A 20,519-nucleotide genomic window follows, 5' to 3' on the forward strand; every position below is an offset into this window, starting at 1 on the left:
TAGTTGTGAAGTAATTAGAATGTCTAAGCAGCAGCTAGAAAAGGAAAGTATATATCTGATACAATCGACTGGTTAATGTGAAAATTAGGCTTGCTTGTGGTATGGCGTGCGGGTTCAAATTATGAGGAACGAAATGGCAGTTGAGTTAGGTGCGAGCAGCATTACTTAAAACATTATGGGGTTTACGTGCCAAAACCACGATCTAATTATGAGGTACACAGTAGTGGGGGACTCCGGAAATTTGGACCACCTGGGGTTCTTTAACGTGCACCTAAATCTAAGTACACGGGTGTTTTCGCATTTCGCCCCCATCGAAATGCGGCCGCTGTGGCCGGGATTCGATCCCGCGACCTCGTGCTCAGCAGCCCAACACCATAGCCACTGAGCAACCATGGCGGGTGAGCAGCATTCCTTATCTACCAGGCAATTTTAAAGCGAAGCTTTCTTGGCAAGCCCTCTTGGACTTAGCTGACTGTGGCTGCTGTCTTGCTGAACAATGCACAAAAAAAAAAATTGTGTATTCGATGGCAGCATCGAACATCGCTCTCCCAGCACAACAGCCCAATGTTCCAGCAATTAGGCCACAACTGCATCAATGGTGAGAATGGCCAAGAGCTTTTTAGATCAAGTATTGTAGCAGTCAACAATAATCATTCTGAATGGTCATCAGTTGGACACTATTCATGCGTGTCAAAAATGGTTCCAGAGTACCCGGTGTTCATCATTGCAAATGTTCTCGAGGAAAATAATTTGCATATGCGAACACGCGTAAACAAATTACAATCGCCAAGTGGCAGTACTGAGTCAACCTGCATGACCGGAACAAAATACAGCGCTTATACAGCGGTGAAACAAGCCACACAAAGGCACAAGAAACTTTTGCAAATGTTTTTATTGGCACATGCAACCTTTACCAAAGCTATGTAAATAAAGACAATATAAAGGTATGAAAGAAGATATCAAAATAAGTGCTGCCTTTTATCGGAGCAGGTAAGCATCACGAAGCAGTTTCAGGCCTTTACCAATGTCCCAGGTATCCACATAAATATAGCATTGACATTTGTCGAACACCGTGTTAACAGAATCTTGGCTATGCCAGTAAAGCATTGTTGCTGTTAGTCCACTTGTATAGAATATGCATATGTATTTCAAAAGTACTTTTAAGAAGTTGAAATCTTACAGCCACAGTACACACATGTAAATAACTTGTTTGATGCCATACTTTCCCTGAGCACTGTCATTATTACCCAGATAGATTATCACACGTGGTATCTGGCTTTTAAAAAAATTGTTTTTTAAAACTAGGGCACCCTTTTCTTCTGCAAGCATTACTCAAAGACAAGCAGAAACATCGCTATAGATAAGTGCTTAGTAACGGCACATGTTAGAGGATACACAAGCTCAAATGTGTCGTCCTTTTATGTGCCTTCACTACATCCCCATCTTTAGTGCTGTTTTCGCATGAAAATGGATAGCCAACCAGCCGACACTTTCTCATTTATTGTCCAGAGGTTTTGTGGTCTATCTACAATTGCAACCGAGGATAGGTTACTTATAAGCGGGATCAAAGAAAGGTTTCTTGTAGTGATGACAAAGCACAGCCAGGCAGACATGGCATAAATTTCAACCCAAGTATTTTCGTGGCCCTTGGTAACTTCTATGTGTGTTCCCATAATTTCTAGATTCACTTCCCCTCCTATTTTTGACACTGAGCTGCGAACTTCGCTTATTAATATACAGTAAAATAAAAGTATGTCTCCTTGAAGATTTTCGTGTTGCTTCTTAAAAGTGGGACTCGACCTAAAATAATCCTTGTTGTCCTCCTGCATGACTTAGTGGCTATGGCATATTGCTGCTGAATGCAGTCACAGACTGAATTCCTGACCGCAACAGGTGCATTCCAATGAGGGCACAATGGAAAAAAGCTAATGTAGAACAGTAAACTAATATTGGTCACACGTAACTAAGTGCCACTCACCAGATTTGAGCACTGAAAACAGACAATTGTGGTGCATAGATCACACAGTGACGATCGTGTCTGCAAAGTATTACAGTGGTGTGCACTGGAAGAACAGTTGAAAAATTGTACAAAAGCCCTCGTGCTCTTTTCCTTGAAGGAGCCGCTGAAGCAGCAAGCGAGTTATGTAACGCGCAATGGTGCCTGCAAAGCGCCAATAGCCAGCAGTAGCAGGAACAACTCTGGGGTTTTTGTGACATGCAGAACACACAGCATTGCCCCCTAGAAATACACCACACGGCAAGAAAGGGCAGGAAAGAAAGAGTGCCACAGTTGTAGGGGTCATGAAAGAGGAGGTGGGCCTTTGGCTCCAATATGGGACAAGGCAGGAGAGAAACGTCGCTTGTAGACACTGGTCGAGGCGAGTGGAGAGAGCATTCGCGCAGCAAGAGTAGCTCACCTACTCGCACCACTGCTTAATGGCATTTCATTTACTGCTACCTCGACAACTACTGAAAGCTTTTTCTAAATTATTGCGGTAGAATGCTCCCTAAACAACCCTTTACAGCTCCTTGAGCATATAACGAAAATTTTCAATGGGGTGTGGTGAGAAGACCTTTACAAGTTGGTGATTTGGACTAGTCAGTACATGTTCCAAGACCACAGCACAAGGTTCAAGGAAAGGCACCTTGGAACACATTTCGGAAGGTGTCATCTGCTTTGCAAAACTGATTGAAAGGGCAACAAAAATGGGTTATGCGAACGTGCCACTTAACGCGTGCATTTCTGAAGCTATAAAACTGGAGGCAATGTGCTGGCCTCTCTTCGAGTTTAGTGCACCCTTCAATGAAGCTGTTACATAGAGTACGGAAATATAACTACTGATGAAGTTCCACGAGTTCATTAATTTATATTTATAACGAAAAAAAAGCAATGAGTGTTTCCTGCTCAGAGACAATCCAGGAAAATGGCGATACCGCACAGTAATGAGTGAGCGTGCTTGCTGGGCAAATCATTCGGCCCCTTTGCTGCATTGCACAGTAAAGTGCTTGGAACTCAACAAGCAATGTCAGGCAGTTCCAGTAACAAGCTCACATTTGCAAGCCCTATTATTGCCAAACCAATCGCCTGGCCCGTGCAGTTCTCAGTCGCATTTGTAGACGCCTCCCTTCACTCGATACCTTGTGTAAATTGTGGCCCCCAACATTTCAAACAGTGTGACCTTTCACTAGCTCTCAAACAAAGAACACCTACAAAAAATTGTGCCGATCTCACATAAAGTGAAATGCTATGCCAGCACCATCTAGAGCAACACCATGCATAGTACAATACTTTCTGCATTCCCACACAGTGTCAGTTGTAGTAAGCATTTGCAGTGACGCATAAACAATCAACACATCACTGTCCATATGAACTCTGGCTTTGCATGTACGCCGCCTATACAATACTACGACACGTTCCTCCAGGCTCGCCCTGAACAAGAAACCAGAAACAGTTGGCTGGCCTGAATCGGGACCACAGCCCAGGTCAGGCACAGAGTTTCACACCTACAACACTAAAGCGAAACATGGCACTAGTGTCCGTGTGCGCTGCCACTGTAGCTCTTCATTTGCCTAAGCTTCATCCTTGTGGCTTTGAATGACCTGGTAAATTCTTAAACCTTCTTGCGTCGGAATACAAAGGAATAATCGAGCACTGCGAGTTTTACCAAGTATCGTGTAGATTCATTGAGGTACATATACTAAAAAGTGTCGGGGGCTTATTCGTGCTCTATGCTCCGGAAATTTTTTAATAAGATTAACTAGTTGTGGACGTAAATTACTTGGCTTCTCCAAAGAAATGCTGTGACACCAACATGCAGAACTGAACCAAAAAGGACAAAAGGAGCTCTGTGTACACGTGCAGTACATGCACTAAACTAAGCTAACATGTTACTGGGCCGTAATAATGGCCCCCCGCTAAGGTGTGCCTCATAATTAACTTAAGGTTTTGGCATGTAAAACCCCAGAATTTAATTTTAATTCAAGAAATGTTGGAAATGCAAAGATTAGCGGCAATGTCAATGCACTTCTTGTTGGCCTTTCATGCCACTACTCTCACTATACACAGAAGTGGAAACTACAAGTCAGACTTTTTTTGTACTTAAAATAAGTAACAGCGTGAAATTTTCGGGAGATTACTGTGGCAAGGGCAACTCTGCGACTGCAAATCTTAAGTGCCTAACACAGTGTTGTAAAACATTTGAAAGTGCTAAGCATTTGTCCTTAGGGGTGCATGCATGGCAACAAATTATGTAATAGGGACATTGCAGCTGTTTAGTGTGCACAATAGTGAATGTGTACATGGCTACCCCCTGTGACCTGTGGCGTGCTTACTGTGACCTCAGAGGTGAAAGGCACGTAGACGACACAAATAAGAGATACACACACAAGACACCACTTCCAACAAAATGTATTCCCATAAACTGGCACTACTTATACAAAGAGTGCCGTCGCAGTTCATTAGTGCACAGTCGCATTAAAGTAGCTCTCTTGGCGATAATGATCTTGTGTGTGTCGTCTACGCGCCTTTAACCTCTGAATATGCTAAACCAACACGCCCAGTTTTCTATTAAATACCTGTTGCATAGTTACCTCAGAGAATTGCAAAGTGCTTTCGCGTACGAATGTCCAAATGTTTTGAGATTTTGAAAACAAACTGTTTGTCAAAAATTTCAGGTCCAACTGTGCATAACAACTCTTTTTATCCACTACGTCTCATATTCAACTCTTTAGTCATACATGTATATCCCCACATCACAGTATGCACAACCTTTCATTCCACATTTCTTGAAATTGGAGTGGCCATGTTCTGCTGAAGAAGGGATTTGCAAAAATGCTCATCTGCTTAGATTTCATTGTGATCATCAAAATATTTTATGTCCACTGCAGGATGAAGGCCTCTCCTATCAATAAGCGATTAACCCTATCTTGCGCTAGCTGACTCCATCTCAGGCCCGCGAATTTCCTAATCTTGTTACACCACTTAACCCTGAGCCATCCTTGACTGCCATTTCCCTTTCCTTGGCATCCATTTTGTTTTCTAACAGACCACCTGTCATAAGCTCGATGCCATTACAGGACCTGCTCAACTTGATTTCTTCCTCAACTAGAATATAAGCTATGCCAGTTAGCTTCAATCCATACTGCAGTCTTCCTGCCTATTAACGTTAGAGCCATCACTTCAGGTTTCAACAATTGCTGCACAGTCTAGATTATTTTGAAGTTTATTAGTTGTCCGCCAAGTTTTGCTAGATTTAGTAGGGGGCCTCGCAGAATGGCAACCCTCAGGGTCTGCAGTCCAGCTTCAAGAGTATGTAAAGTATTATAACTTGCAACAACCTACTAACTAAGTAAGCCTGATATTGTGGCTTCCATAACTTCGTCTAATATCTCTCTCCAAGTAAAACGAGCTCACTATTACACAGGATCAGTTTATAACCAACGAAGTTTCTTTGTGCACTTAGTGTATGGTCACGAGCCTTAGTTGTGTTCCTTGTATTAATACTGTCATATTATTGCACACTTGGCATTCTTTGGCCTTTACTGGCCCTTCCGCCACAAAAACCAATACATCATCATTGTAGCACACACAAATTGTGATGACATTTTGCTTACAGCTATATTATGCATGCTTCTTAGTTGTGCAGACCAATGTTGGTCATCACTTATGATCAACACAGCTGTATTAAAAGCTATAGACCACTTTTTGCCTGCCTTCTTGCCGGGTGTTTTTTTTTTTTTTTTAGCTGAAAGATATTCACCCCTGCATAAGTATACAACCAGCCAAAGTTACCCTGTGCAGTTCACAGCTAGTCATAAACTGTAGTTGTGATGACCTTTTACTTGTTGCTTGTGTACATGCCATAAACACGAACATATTTAGTATCAAAGTTCTTAATGCAGCTTTATCAGATTATTTACATTTAATTAGACTAGCGATGATCTTTCTGCTGCTGAGTATGTGGTTGCGGGTTGGGTTCTTAGCCACCGCGATTGTAGTTATTTTGATAAGGGGCAACATGCAAACGTACTTGTGTGCTTATATCTAGATGCACATTACATTGAAGAACCCCAGGTGGTCAAACTCAATCTGGGGCCTTCTGCTACAGTCTCATAATCCCTCTGTTGCTTTGCTATGTTAAAGCCCCATCATTCGCACTATTATAGTTTCATGCTTATTCTCAAGCATGAGTTAGACTATCATTTTGCACCATGTGATGTCGATAGACCAACCGAGCTAGCCCCACTGTCCATCAGAATGATGTAGAACTGGACATCATTCTGATGACTGAATATATAAGTTTGCAGAATTAATATGGCACTGAAACAGTCTTAACACAGACCCAAATGTCAGCATTGCAACAATTAAAGGCAAGAAAAAAATATAGTCATCAGGTATGAAGCCAGCTACATTGTTTTGTATTCTTTGAATGACTACGTCATATATCTTGGCAAAGAACCTTGGAAATGTATAATGTGACTTTGAAATACCAAATTTCCCTGCATATAGTGTCTTAGTATCGGTAAATGGGAGTTCTGAACAAAGAAAAGGTGGCGGACAGGATGGCAAAAAAAAAAAGACTGACATTCTGAAAAGCTAAAAACAATGTCGTTAATGCTCACAGCGAGAGCAATTCCCTGTATACAATCATAAGAACACAAATGGCAGCATGTCGCCGCAGCTGATGGTGGCTTAAACACTTGCGGAGTGATCCGTTCAGAGTATACATCGAGTTGGTTGCATGTAACCTTGTAAGTTCATTTTGGTAGGCCTTGTTGTGCAGTGGTGGAGCTAGAAAAAACAAACAAACGAGTCAAAAGTGTGCACCTCTACAACAAATGCAAACAGCGCAGGATACATGTTGTATTTTGAGCTCACGCACCCGGAGTGGCACTCAGCCTCAAGAAAGCGCATCCCACTGTAACCAAACCAAAAATGCCCTATATCGGGGGACGCGGCAATTGAAGTGGTCAAATTGGTCAAAATTTCCTATTTTGCGACTTTTTTCTCGCAATCCTCGGACCTTCATTTACGCCGTGGTGAAATATCGAGAAAACAGCACTTTCCTATAATGCTGTCATCAAAAATTGCAAAAAAAATCCATTGACACAGTGCCGCCATCTTGGTAGTATAATCGTAGAGGAGAGATTGGAGCTCAAGATAGTCGCAGTGTCGTATTCCTCCACTGAAAAATAAAACCTGATGATACGCTGTGCTGCGGCACCAAATGCGTTATCTTGCAACCGGACGCAAGGGTAACTGGCGATGCCATCTCCCACGTGAAAAGAGCAAAGCGGGAAGGCAGCGCAGGAGGGAAGGAGAGAGGGGGGTGGCTTCTACTCTGCTAACAAATGCGGTCTTGTACTTTGCGCCTGTGCCGGCTGTCGGTGTTGTCGCGCGCACCGCATCTTGAAAGCGATCTCCACATGGCTCTGACCTTTGAATGCACTGTGCCTTACGCGCCGCTCAGTTTCTGTTGAAGCGATAGACCGCACGAACCTTCGCTCGCTACGGCGGCTGTGCTTCACAAAAGCAACAAAACCGCCACCACCGCTTCAAACTCTTCACGCCCAGTCGCGGCCTCCGCGCTGTCCGGCGCCGCGTCCGCACCTCCGCACCAAAAGAGAAAGGGAGAAATCGCGTGACTGTGCGCTGTTCTCTTTCGTGGCCGTCAGTGGGGTGGTGTTTATTCGTAACAACCGTTCTCTAGCACGTTGCGAAGTAATGGGGCTCGGCCGGGACCACAGGAAAATTCGTATCATCCGGAAATTCATATTAGCCGTGATCGTATCATCGAGATTCCACTGTAGCTTTATTGCATAGAATGGGCCTTTGAGAACATGCTAATGTGAAAATCTTGCCGAACTTATGTGTAATTAATTAATTTGGGGATGACCATTAGAGGCTGCCATGTGTTGTAACTCGAAAACTATAATACATGTAGATAGCACAAAACTGATTTCAGTTATGATATCAGCATAACAAATCACACCTGTATGCCAAATTTCATCAATTTATTCCCATAAAAAAAATGTCGCAGTTTCGCCCGAAAGGCGAAGCATCAATTGCGATAGCAAATTGGTAGAGAGCTATTAGGAGTAGGGATAGTAGAGTAGTTTTATCGGCCGCAGAAACTTGGACACATTCGCTTTATAACTGAATTGACAAGCGTGGTGGTGTCATCGTGCACAAGCAAACATGAATAGATCACACTGAATGACCGCAGACAACGACTGTCAAAACGCTGGCGCGGCCGCTGCAGCGGGCGAAGAATCGTGCGGTCTATCGCTTCAACGGAAACTGAGCGGGGAATGGACAGCGCATAAAGGTCAGAGCCGTGTGGAGACACGGCCGTGCTCGACTGGTGCGCGCGCTCGCTCGCGAGTGCGCACGCCAGTCGAGCCCGGCCGTGTTGAAGATAAAGAGACGGTGCGGGCGACGGCCACCACAGCCAGTGTAAGCGTATTTGTTGGCAGAGTAGAAGCTGCTCCCCTGTCCCTCCCGCGCTGCCTCCCCGTTTTTTTTTATCTTGCTTTCGCGTGGGAGATTGCGTTGCCAGTTCTCCTTGCTCCGGGTTGCAAGATAAGCATTTGGTGCCGTAGCACAGCGTCGCCCCGCCTCCCTCCCCCCCGTACCCCCACGGCCTTTTGGGCGACAATCGCGTTTGCTTTCCGCCGTGCGTTGGCTCTCCGTTATAGCGCGCGTCCCCCGTGCGCTTTTACTCGCGCATACAGCGTGCGGCGACGATTTTATCGCCCTTGGAATCTATACGGAACCTGACGGCGACGGCAGAAATCCCGTTGAAGTGTCCATATAATTGCTATCGCAATAAAAAAAAAAACAGTGTTAGGGCAGCGATAGTGCTGCCCTGACATTGTTGCACACTTACGCGACAAGTGTGCAAGTCAGAACAAAACTAGGGAAAGGATAAGAAACAAAGATATGAATGTCAGGACCATACTAAGAGTGTGTTTGCCAGTATCTGTGTCATCTTTCCCCTGCTGCATAACTAAAAATAAAACATTGTGCTCCAAATATAAACCGCTACAATATCCGAGAGAAAAACTAGACACTAGGGGTGGTTAAGTTAAAAAAAAAAAAGAAAGAACCCGACATTGAAAGAATTAATGAGCCCTTACATTGAGCCTGTGTATAAGTGCATCAGTGGAAAGAGAAAGAGGGCAGGGGTTCCCGCCACTCTAGAAAAGCTGGTGGGGTTACCCAAGACCAGAAAGTTTGAGAGCCCCTGTTCCTAGAGGACACTACGTCCACTAAAAAGAACAGCAGAGCTCAGAAAGCAGTGCACGTGCCTCACAGCTGTTAACACAAAAACTTGGAGGATGCTTAAGCTTCGCCTTTAAGAGTGGAATGCGATAGTCTTGCGCTAGCTGATTCCAACTTGAGCTTGCTAATTACCTCGTGTCATTTCCCCACCTAACTTTCTGCCGTCCTCGACTGTGCTTCCTTTCCCTTGGCACACATTCTCTAATGGTCCACCAGTTATGTGCCCTACACATTACATGGCCTGCCCAGCTCCATTTGTTTTTACAGCGCAGCTATCTATGGCTAGGATCCCGGGATTTCTTCGTGGCATAACGTCGACAGAAAATAGTGGTTGGCCGATCCAGACGGCAGAGCAACGACGGAGGCTACAAGAAGTGACTCATCACAAGCAAAAAAAGGGGTTTGTGTGTGAGTTTCCGCGTAATCGAAATTATGCCTTCTCGTATATTCAAATTACAACCCAACGCTATCATGACGTTAGGTTGTGTGTAAGTCATAGTTTACTAATTTTCTGAAGTAGCTTGACCTGCAGGGACGGGCTCTACTGCATGTTTTACTTTATTCTTTGAGATTTGTCATCTCGCTCTTCCTTTCCTCCTTCCTCCCCTCCTTCCCATCTTTCCTTCTATGTTTCTCTCGTCCTTTCCGAAGAGTAGGCAGGTGTTAGTGCCCCTTCTGGTGGCAGTTTCCAGCCTTGCTTCTCGCTTTCTCTTTCCTGTGTATATGTTTACAAATCAAATAATAGTAATTTTCTGACGCATTTTATTTTGAGAAATTCAATTAGTTCAGTAACGCCTATGCGCCACGTGGTGGGCCTGCATGGTTGTGGTTCGGGTTAATTTTTTCTGACACGACAACATCACCAACGGCGGACGCCGACACCCGATTTTCTGTGACACGGGGCCCTGAATGCTTTCACGTGAATAGAACTTGCATGTTCCCATCAATTCTGTTCAGATCAGTACGATACTCAATGCAATGAAGATTTGATTCTATGCGCTCTCTCCTAGATTGAGATTTGGAGAAAAACTTAAATTCAGGTTAACCCAGCAACAAAGCTGTCTTTAGTTACGGATAACTCTTGCGCACTGTTTGGCATAGGTTCAATGCATTCATGTAAATTTTTGCCATGCAAAATATGGATAAAAATATGCGACTTCAGATACTTACTAATAAATCTCACTATTATGACACAAAGTTACACTACGACCGCCAATGATGCCAACTCACCGGCAGTGCGTTCTCAGTTAAGCATTCGTGAGTACAATTTCTTGAGGCCTTCCATGTTGAAACGGAGCAGGAATTCCACATGAGGGGGCTTTCCATGGTGCCATTTAATGCTTGGCCTGCAAGTTTTAAGAAAAATTAGAAAGAAAGCATGAGCCAATTTTTTCAGGCATGAAAAGTCTTGGGAGAATGGGAGAACACTGGTAATTCAGCTTGACGTGCACAGACAAAAGTGACACTAATCTCACAACCATAGCCATTGCATTCCTGAATGTGCATTCCAATACCTCAAACACACTAGCTGCTCTGTAGCAGGGCTCCTAATACATTATCGAGATGTAACAACCAACATTAGTAACTTCGTTGGAAAAACAAACATCATGTGGTGGCCCAAAACACTCCATTTTTAGGGAAAAAGTTGCTAAATAATGATGATCACTTCGTTTAAATTTTGCTTTTTAATATTTAAAGTGTTCCTGGAAGTCTTCCTTATTATTTTTTTTTAAACTATAAACTTTAACTTTCCTCCTCTGGTGGCGAGGCAATGGCCAGAAATTGAAATGTGGAAACAACTCCGGATTTTCTAGAATGGTTATCATATCTGAGGATGGTGCTTTGCTAAAAAAAAAAAAAAAAAGACTGCTTTGATGCACCCAGATAACTCACTAATAAGCTCTTCGGTATGTCTTTAGTAGCAGCATAAATAGAGGCGCATATATCCAATAGGGGCGAGGCGTTGAACTTAGCCAAAGTCCCTTAAGAAATTTGAACAGGGCAGTTTGCCGGCTGGTTACATCACTATAAAAAGTCACTAAGGCTTCAAAAAGGCAGAGTTGTCATTAAGGTGACTAAAAAATTTTTCAATTTAGCAACTTTCTCGCTAAGTTACTAACACTGCTTACAACTAGATCTTACACACGGCAAGATCTCAATGATTTCAATTTCACAGGACCTGAATTATCCGAATGTCGAATAATCAGATGGGCCACGAAAACAAGAACGTGTTCAATACATCACATTGTGTTTACTTAGTAAATAAGCACATTAACACTGTTTGTATTTTGCAATAGCATCTGTTTGGCAACTGCAATTCTCATCATCTCGTGAAAATGAGAAGTGTCTGCAACTTCTCCGATGAACTTGCCCGAAACAGCTTTAGAAAACTTGAGAGCCTTGTGACTCTTTGCCAGCTACAAACCATGCAAATCAGAATCAGCAGTGATCAGCAGAGAGAGGGAGGATGTGGCGTTCCTTCCGACTTTCCACACTAAACAATTAACAAGAAAATTGTTATTGACTAATTTCACCACATTAAGAGCACATGCGCAGTGGCCCTTCCAGCACCATGATGACAGTAGTCCTTGCTGCTTTTTCGCTGTACTTGGGTTCAAAGCAACCTTGAGGGGAATGGCAAGGAGAATGTCTCACTGTTTCCAGTGAATTTCAGAGGTACATTTGAGAGGTTTCCTCAACCCCACTGCAATTGTAGAATCCTTTTATTCTCACCTCCCTGCCTTTTGATCTCTAGAGCTAAGTGGGTTTGTCATGGTATAAGCACAACACACTTCTTATTACAGTTGCTCTTGCTCACTAAAGACTACTGCTACTGGCATGCATTGCGGGAGCAATGACTTAGTGAAACCTTGTGTGAACTCTGTCTGTTCTCACCTTCGGTCAACAACAAGCATTCCACGTGTCGTGGCGCCGTGAAGCTCCACCCATGCGGGGTGGCGTTCGCAGCGAGTGACGAGTGAAGGTTCGATCACCGACGCCATAGCGATGAGGTCACATGACATGAACCCTTGCCGCTGGAGCACCTCTCGTTGCCGCTGAGCTGGATCCTCGGTCACGGCGCGCACCAGCTGTGCTGTGGGCGATGGACTGCCGACCCAGCTTTCGAACCAGTCCTACGACACACCGACAAGCTTACAGTTGGCAAACACGCTATTCTGCACGCAGTTTGTAAAGATACGGCCAAGATTTCAGCTGAAACTTCTAACGTGATTAACTGCTGTTAAATCTGTTACTCATCGAATAATCGGTGACACTGATTTACACATATAATATTAAAGAAAATGAAACTAGACATGTTGCATCAGCCACCTGTTTTACTGTGACATTACGAATACACGTGAAGAAATCAAAACAAGTTCAAGTCATTCAATGTACTTATACTTGCACAATACAAGTCCTGCTACTGTATTGCACAACATTATCTTGCAAGTACTGGGTGCTTCTTCATTTCCCTCTTAGAATGCATATTATAGCTTTTAGTGCACAAAAGACACAGGGAAAGTTTAGACAGATGTGACGAAGCGCTGTTTAGGCATACTTTCATGCATTTTCATTTTTTCTTTTAAATGCAGTTCCAGTTGGCTTGGTCAATAAGAGCATTGTCTAATTGTGAAAGCCTTCCCTCTATAAGCTGACGCTGGCCATGCACAACTTAATTTTTTATTAGCAATATTATTTAGACTCAATAACACCTCTAGTTCCCCCTCTAAAAGCTCTAACAAGGTCATGTAGTAGTCCCTCTCATTCCCGTGCAGAGCTGAGCCCTGGTGTCACATGACTGAGTATCCATTCTATATTGCCACAATCAAGCTATAGAATGCCTGATTTTCCCAGACAATTAATTATCGTTGATTTTTTTCCAGTGAAATGAAAAGGTATGCTAGACTTCTTCAAACATAATAAATACTTATATGTTAGCACAGATGAGCAAGTGACATTCCAACTCACACTTGTGCTGTAATTGCCACTTAAATACCAACCAGGTGTGCCTTCAGGTTCATGCCCCATGTACTCCCACCGAGCTCATAAAGACTCTAGCTTGGTCGAACCTGATTCACAGTGCACTTTTGTTGCTGTTAATTGCAATGGCAACACACATGGCATGGCCAAAGTAATAACGCTCTAGTTTAACAACTCTTGCTTCATTTAGGACTAACATGCCACCTTCGATAAGCTGCACTTAAGAGCTATTTAATATGGTTGGCCACCCTCGCTAATAATATGCTCAACATCATGACTGGCTGGCACTTGCCCTTACAGACAGTTCTGGCATAGGACTTCTTGGTCAGTACGGGCCCTGGTAATGTGCACAGTGTTAACTAACCCAGTCCAATATATGCTCCTGGCAAGGTTCGTAAGTCACAATCCTTGTCTTGCATTCAGCCTCAGTGAGAACAACGCTAGCAGCTTCAGGGTCACAGGTGAAGTTGTACTCTCCGGTGGGCGTCTCATTTCCTCTACCTGCAAAAGAACAAAAAGCTTATAACTTATGCTGGCTTTTCTGGAAATGCATGACCATTTACCAATATGGTTTCATGCCTGCAAGTAGGAAAGATTATGGAAGTTCAAATTTGTCTTAAGACAGTTCAGCATGACAGACGTACGTAGTCTGATAAATGATAGCAAGAGCTGATACCGATACAATTGGTTGTGCCATGTTTGAACAGCCTGTTTCAATTGTTGAAAAGCATCAGCTTTCTTTTTTTTTACGAGTAGTAATGCAACATTCTTTTAGTGACCAATCCAGGCAAAACTTGTTATATTGCATTGCCGAGAACAAATGCTGAGTGGAGTGTACTTCTAAACACTAAAAATGTGCTTAGCTAAAATTAAATAAAAAAAAAAGTCTAGAATGATCACTGCCTGTTTTCCCTCTGGTTCTGACAAGAGAATGCCTCACTAAAGACAAGTTTACAGTACTATCATACATGCCACGTGTGAGTGGCTACAGCCTGCACACCAACACACCTCACACAGTTTTCCCACTGCCCACACCATTTGTGGTCTTAGGTTCTTGTTCATAGCTTGAATGAGCATGTAAGCAAAATAAACAATTCCCCATATCCAAAAATAAAGAAGAAAAAAAAAACACATTTTGTTTTTTGTTGTACATGCCACGGCTTTTGACAGAAAGAGTATTGGTTTATAATTGGCCACCAGGGGTTATTTTAACATGGACTTAAACCTAATTGCACAAACTTTCTCGGATCCACCCTAATCAAATGGTAGCAGCTGCTACTGGCAATCAAACCAAGGCCTTTATACAGAATAACAGAACACCACAGCCGTGGCCTAGTGCAGTGGACACTTAGTTTTACAGTGAAGGCTGTTCGAACTCTTGCCTAACACGAACTGTCTTAAGATGTCAAATGTTATTGACATCCTAAAAACAATCCCTACTCGGGATTTGATACTGGGTCCACTGCATGTCAGGGGAGCATGATGGCCACCAGACCACCCCACCAATGTAACCTCGCATCTTGAACAATAGTTCATTGTATATCATACAGAAAACCAGCAGCAGTGCCCAATCCAGTCTACGAAGCATTACTACCAAGCACCTCTTTTCTCAAAACGTAACCAATTGCATTTTCAATTGAGGCATGTGGAGACAACAAAGAAGTCAGCAAAGATGACTGCTGTGGTCAAAAACTTGCACGAAACATTGCCAAAACACGCCATTTTAACGACACTTTCAATGTCGCCAAGTGAAACCAATGAATAGTGTATGAATTGCCAGGAACAGTTCTCCTGAGCTGTGCAAAAGCTGTCAGTGCCAATGCTTCAGCGATCGATAAAAAATTGCCCCCAATTTTATATGTTCAGCAAGCAAAGTAGCAAATGGCCAGTAAGTTTTTGATTGCTTGCTGTAGTCGTAGCAGCAGAGCTTGTCCCCATCTTACGTCTAGATCGAACTGTGCAACTAGCCTTGGGCCGTTGCTCGGACAAGTAATTGCAGAGAAAATAAAAATGGAACAAGAAACACAATTGTTCCCATTGGCATTGTTTCTCTCTTCATTTTGCGACTGTTCTAACCTTCATATGTTCCGCCCATGATGACCAGCTCTTTAAGGTTGCTGAGGAATGTGGAGTCAAGTCGCTGTGCGAGAGCCACGTTGGTGAGGGGACCCAAGGCCACAAGTGTCAAGGCACCTGGGTGCTTTTGCACCATGTGAACCATGGCGACCGAAGCGTGTTCCTCGGGAGGCTCCAGGTCATCAGTGGGAAGTGGGAACTTTTCTGAGGCACCACCAAGGCCATCTTGTCCATGGTACATGGTGCAGTGCATGGCTTTCTGAACCAGCGGCCGATTGCAACCATGGTAGACTGGTATCTAGAAGAAATACAATGAAGCAAAATGCCTGTTCACTATGTTGAAGGGCACAAAATACCCCAGAATTTTTTTATTTTGAAAGGCTCACATTAAACAAGATATAAAAAGAAACATTTTTAAAAATAATTTCCCCCATGTAATGAGTATGCACACGAGACAACGGCACCAAAATTACACTAACTGGGAGAAAGAAAAACAGTGCCACAGAACAGTTCAGAACATTAGATTCAAGGCATAGATTAACTTGTGGGCACAAATATATCTTAGGGTATGCTTGTGGAAGATATTATAGAATAGATAATAATTACCAAGCGGTTATGTGAAAAACTGAAATGCCATGCTTTACTCCTTTACGAAAATGTCGCCTTTCAGCTTGCCTCTGGGCATTTAGTGTGTTTGCATTGGCGTTTCAACTAGGGATATAAAAAAAAGGTTAGGAGTGTTGAAGGCATCTCAAAAGTGAGGCTGCTCCGATGCCATCTCACTATGGGCAACAAGCCATACCATAAGCCGAAGAGCAGAAAGCGCTCTCGCATTGCTTTCTGCTAGTTTTTCGATCGCAGATTGATCTTGCTCACCGAGTGTCCTTATGTCGTAGATATTTCAGGTAAGAAGGAAACATCGGGACTAGTCTCATCGGTGACCACATAACCAATACACAGCGAAAGCGACTATTTTATCTGGAAATCGCATTTCCAATTTCTTAGCCATCCTCTTTAATTTAATCTGGATGACCTTAAATGCACTTGCGTTTTGCGCGTTCTACAGCTGGCACAGCTCTCTTCGAAGGTGACTGCAAGAAAATCCACTTCGTTTATTATTATTTTTTTATAACCCCTTTGCATTTCTCCAGGTGTTCGATGCAGAGAACAAAACGCCGCACATGAGCGTCTAAAACCGGGAAGCAACGACAAGTAAGCTGGTACTGTGGGGGTTCACCGCGACACCAGTATGTTCACGAACCTGTAGCTGTTTGCAGTGGTTCAGAATCCGAAGGACGTTGGTGTACACCCTGGAGAGTTCCACGTTGCCAGCCACACAAGTGATTGCCAGGACTTTGCACTTGGCGGGGTTGGCGAGGGCCAAAATGATGGCCAGAGCATCATCCACGCCCACATCGGTGTCGATTATTAACGTTCGTTCCGACATGTCGCCCTTTTCCTCGGCAGCCTGCAGGAAAAATATAGTGCTAGGTGCGTCGACATTTCCTCTCACAGCATCAACCAAGGGGACAATGCGCGGATCATAGCTTATTTAACGCTTTAAAACCAGCTGAACCAGTTTGTTTACAACGTGGCGCAATGTTAACTTCGAAAAAAAAAATCTGCTTAAAAAGAAGGTGCGGTTGGTTATTTAGGGAGAGATTGGCGGAAAATAAAGAACCATCGTTCACTTACGTACCAGGTCCTCGCCTTGAGACTGCAACGACGCGACGTCGTAGCTAAGGAAACGAGCAACAAGTTGTTTAGCCGGCAACCTAAATTCAGACACGCGCTTGAAACCGCCGGTAAGACCGTTACGTCGTTATAGATGGCACTGCGATCCGCGACAGCAGGTGTTTATTATCCGCTTGCGCAAGCTTACCAACATAAATTTCGTCTTGCTGCCTCGAACGCCATGTTTGTTGATGAAGCGAACGTTGTCGATAGCGATGGGCACGCCGGAGAAGGGTGAGTCGTCGTTCGAGCCTTTGAGCGTTGAGTTCAAACTTCACGCTTGTAGGATTGTAGCTTCGCGTCAAGTGTTATCACGTGCAACTGCGGGCTCAACAAGGGCGGCAGTACCACACTAAAGTGCAACACGAACCTAACTTCACCGAACAGAAAGGTAGCCTCGGTGACTGGTGGAGGTAGAGAGGGGATGGGAGATGGGGGGATGGGCGACCTTGGAAGAGCACGTACCGCACCAGAACGATTTTTTTTTCATAATTGAACTATCGATAATTATACGAGATTAATTAATGAACTTTTTAATTACTCAATTGAGGACTCGAATTTTGATAGGAAAGTAATAATTGGCGGCAATGTATGTCTACTTCGTCTTACAACTGCTCTGCAAAACGCGACGTTGGATCACTAAGCTCATACCCATTTTTAAAATTGGTGTGGCAAGGGATGGATTACAAGCGAAGCTGTTTAGGCTGCATACATTATGAAAATATATATCTATATATATTCATAAGGCACCACACAGTGACTGGGAGCTGGTGCTTCTCAGCGACTACTAAAGCCCAGTCCGTTAGCTGTTCTTGCACAGCCGGATCAGAAGGTCACCGCACCTCCCATGTAAGGTCCCTAGATATTTCTTGCTTCTTTTATTGAGATAGCAATTATATGGACACTCCAAGCTCATTTCTGCCGTCGCCGTCGTCGTCGCCGCTGCGAGGTTCCGTATAAAGTCCAAGGGCGATAAAATCGTCGCCTCGCGCTGTATTCTGTATGTGCGAGTGAAAGCGTGCGAGGGTGAGCCGGCGATCGCGGTTCTATCTCGCGCGCGAGAGAGAGAAGCGGTAAGGAATCGCGTCGTCTTTCGGTCGCGTGCAACGCTCCGGGGGGAGGGTAGGGATGGGGGGTCTCAACGTCATAACTACCGTTCGCAATGCCGGCGTTCATTTCGTGCACGTGACGCACTCTCATGTTTTCTACCATTAATCGTTTACCCTTTCTAAATGAACCAAGAAAGTAAAGGAAGCCGTGCATTTGCCGGTATATACAAAAGCTAATTCAATATCTTTAATTCAAAGGTGGAGTGAGCAAGTGGCCCCCGTTATCTTCGACACCGTGGTGTTGCATCGAAAAGACCGGTAGAAGTCCTCGAACGCCGACATGAAGACGTCCACGTCAATCCCGAAGGTCGGATACCTGCTATGGGGCGTGCGACACAGCAGGTAATGTACAAAGGTCATGTAGAAAAGTTGGCCGCGTGTGGTGTTCCACGTGCCGGCCGTGTCCACGAGGGTGTCCCAGTCGACGCCCTTGCTCGCCTCTAGGCTAGACTCGACACTCAGCCAGAGCAAGTCGGAAGGCCACTCTATCAGCGATCGACTGTTCTTCTCGATGCATTCGCGGTACGCCGTCAGAGTCGCGTTGCTCTCGGGGCTCCAAGTGCTCGTGAAGACGAAGTCCCACAGTGCGTCCGCCAGGTAGACGCCCACCGTGGGCATCAACACCACCGGATCCGTGACCTGGCCGAGAGTGATGAGAGGGTAGACGAGCGTTGGTATAGTCACCTTGCCGCCGCCAATGGTCACATGGTTCTCCTGAAATCCACCCAGAGCGTCCTGCGATATTCCCAGGGTGAATGTCTGGTGTCGCCAGGCGCTGAGCAAGTAGGCGCGAGTCACCAGCTCGGCGTGCGCGTACTCGGACGTCATGGTTGGGATGGCGAGGTCTCCGGGAACGACCTCGGACGGCAGCAACACCGTCATCTCCTTGAGCGTCTCTTGCAGCTTCTTCGAGTCGTCCTTTGTCATTCCGACGCGTGCCTTGTTGCGCACAGCACCTGCGATCATGTGGTACGCTGTTCGGATGGCAGCGTTCTGGGAGCGAGTCGGCGAGTTGCCGATCCGATCTAGAATCAAGAGCGGAATCAGCTCCTTGGCACGGTGGCGGCATGCTTGCGTCCTCGCGTCCGTGCTGCTCGCTTCTATAAATGCACTCAACGCGAGCTGCACAGACGCGCTAACCAGAGCCGACACTAGAGCGTGCAGCCTCTTCTCGGGCTTCAAGGAATCTGCAAACTTTTCTTTGGTCACCTGCAGAAATACAGTGGCGTTGGCAAGGTCACTTACGCGCAACTTGTTCAAGATCTCTCTCCACTGGCCTGCGGTGACATTGGGAGTGAGGTCAGTCAAGGACCCGAGGTAGCGCTCGGCCACCTCAGCTCTCGATTTTTCAATATCTTCCAGGAATTCGTTCATTTCCTGCGTGCTTATCTTCGACAAGAAATATTCGTTGACGACTTTCAGCGCGTCGGCCTTTAACGTCTTGACAAAGGTCGGGGAGTGCTTCGATGCCAGGGCATTCGGCGACGCCACCGAGACATTGAAATATGGTCTCGAGCCCATGGCTCCACCGATCTTAAATTCGAATATGGAAGGCAGTCCGTACTGGAGCGATAGATCGACGATCAGGGCGACAAGAGCTTGCGGCGTAAGAGAAGCGATGACCGGAGGGTCGGTGACGTCGAGGAGCGCGCTCGCCGACGCGGCCCCCGGCGACGAGTTGCCAGTCGACAGGACGCAAGCGCGGTAGTAGGCGATGACCGCCCTACCGGCCTCAGTGATCGGTATGCCGTCGACGGGGTCCGTGTTGGGTCTCGGCGGTTCTCGGTAGTCGTCGTCCCGCGTCGCGACGTAGGCGTAGCAGGTGTGGCCGAAGATGCTGCGGCACGGGTCGATGCTCAAGTTGGCCCCGCTGAACACACGGTTCACCACGTCCAGGCAGCAAAAGGGCTCGGTCTTGATGCGCTGCTGTGGAGACTCGTCGAACAAGAGGAGCAGCACGATGATGGCCATCATGGTCCCGAAGACAACGACCGCGCCGCAGGCGAAAGACCTCTGACTGGGCTGCGGAGTGTTGAAGGTGTGCGATGGATCCTCAACTGCCGATTCCTCAACCATATTCGCCTCCTTCGGGAAGGGTTGCGACAACGTTTATAAGCAGGGTAACGACTGTAGGTGTAGTAGATGTAGATCCTTTTGACTTCGACTGCTCCTGTGGCGTGCTTCCGTCGACCGATTCTTCTTCTTGTTCTTCCTCTTTCGATGATGATGATAATGGTGAAGAAGAAGCCTCGGTTAATGGCACAAAGTCAATGTTGGGAATAGGCCACGAACCGGGTGGTAATATGATTGAAAATTAAAATAAATTAGTTAATAAA

General features: G+C 45.2%; 1 protein-coding gene across 2 annotated transcripts; it reads right to left on the minus strand.

Moving 5' to 3' along the window:
• Window positions 1-874: 874 nt before the first annotated feature.
• On the minus strand, window positions 875-17,271 carry LOC125939653 (inosine-uridine preferring nucleoside hydrolase-like). 2 transcript variants are annotated; one of them, XM_037711121.2, is made up of 7 exons: window positions 17,040-17,271; window positions 16,602-16,808; window positions 15,341-15,638; window positions 13,629-13,765; window positions 12,179-12,417; window positions 10,514-10,629; window positions 875-6,790 (listed from the first exon to the last, which is right to left on the minus strand). In XM_037711121.2, exons 2-6 carry the CDS (start codon window positions 16,785-16,787, stop codon window positions 10,527-10,529), a joined length of 963 nt encoding a protein of 320 aa, XP_037567049.1. In that variant the 5' UTR covers window positions 16,788-16,808; window positions 17,040-17,271; the 3' UTR covers window positions 875-6,790; window positions 10,514-10,526. The 2 variants fall into 2 exon arrangements, with proteins under 2 accessions (XP_037567049.1, XP_049520258.1); XM_049664301.1 differs by having other exon boundaries at window positions 17,036-17,271.
• Between the last annotated feature and the right edge of the window lie 3,248 nt (window positions 17,272-20,519).

The sequence above is a fragment of the Dermacentor silvarum genome, chromosome 3 (assembly GCF_013339745.2).
Source record: "Dermacentor silvarum isolate Dsil-2018 chromosome 3, BIME_Dsil_1.4, whole genome shotgun sequence".
In the NCBI taxonomy this organism is placed as follows: Eukaryota; Metazoa; Arthropoda; class Arachnida; order Ixodida; family Ixodidae; genus Dermacentor; species Dermacentor silvarum.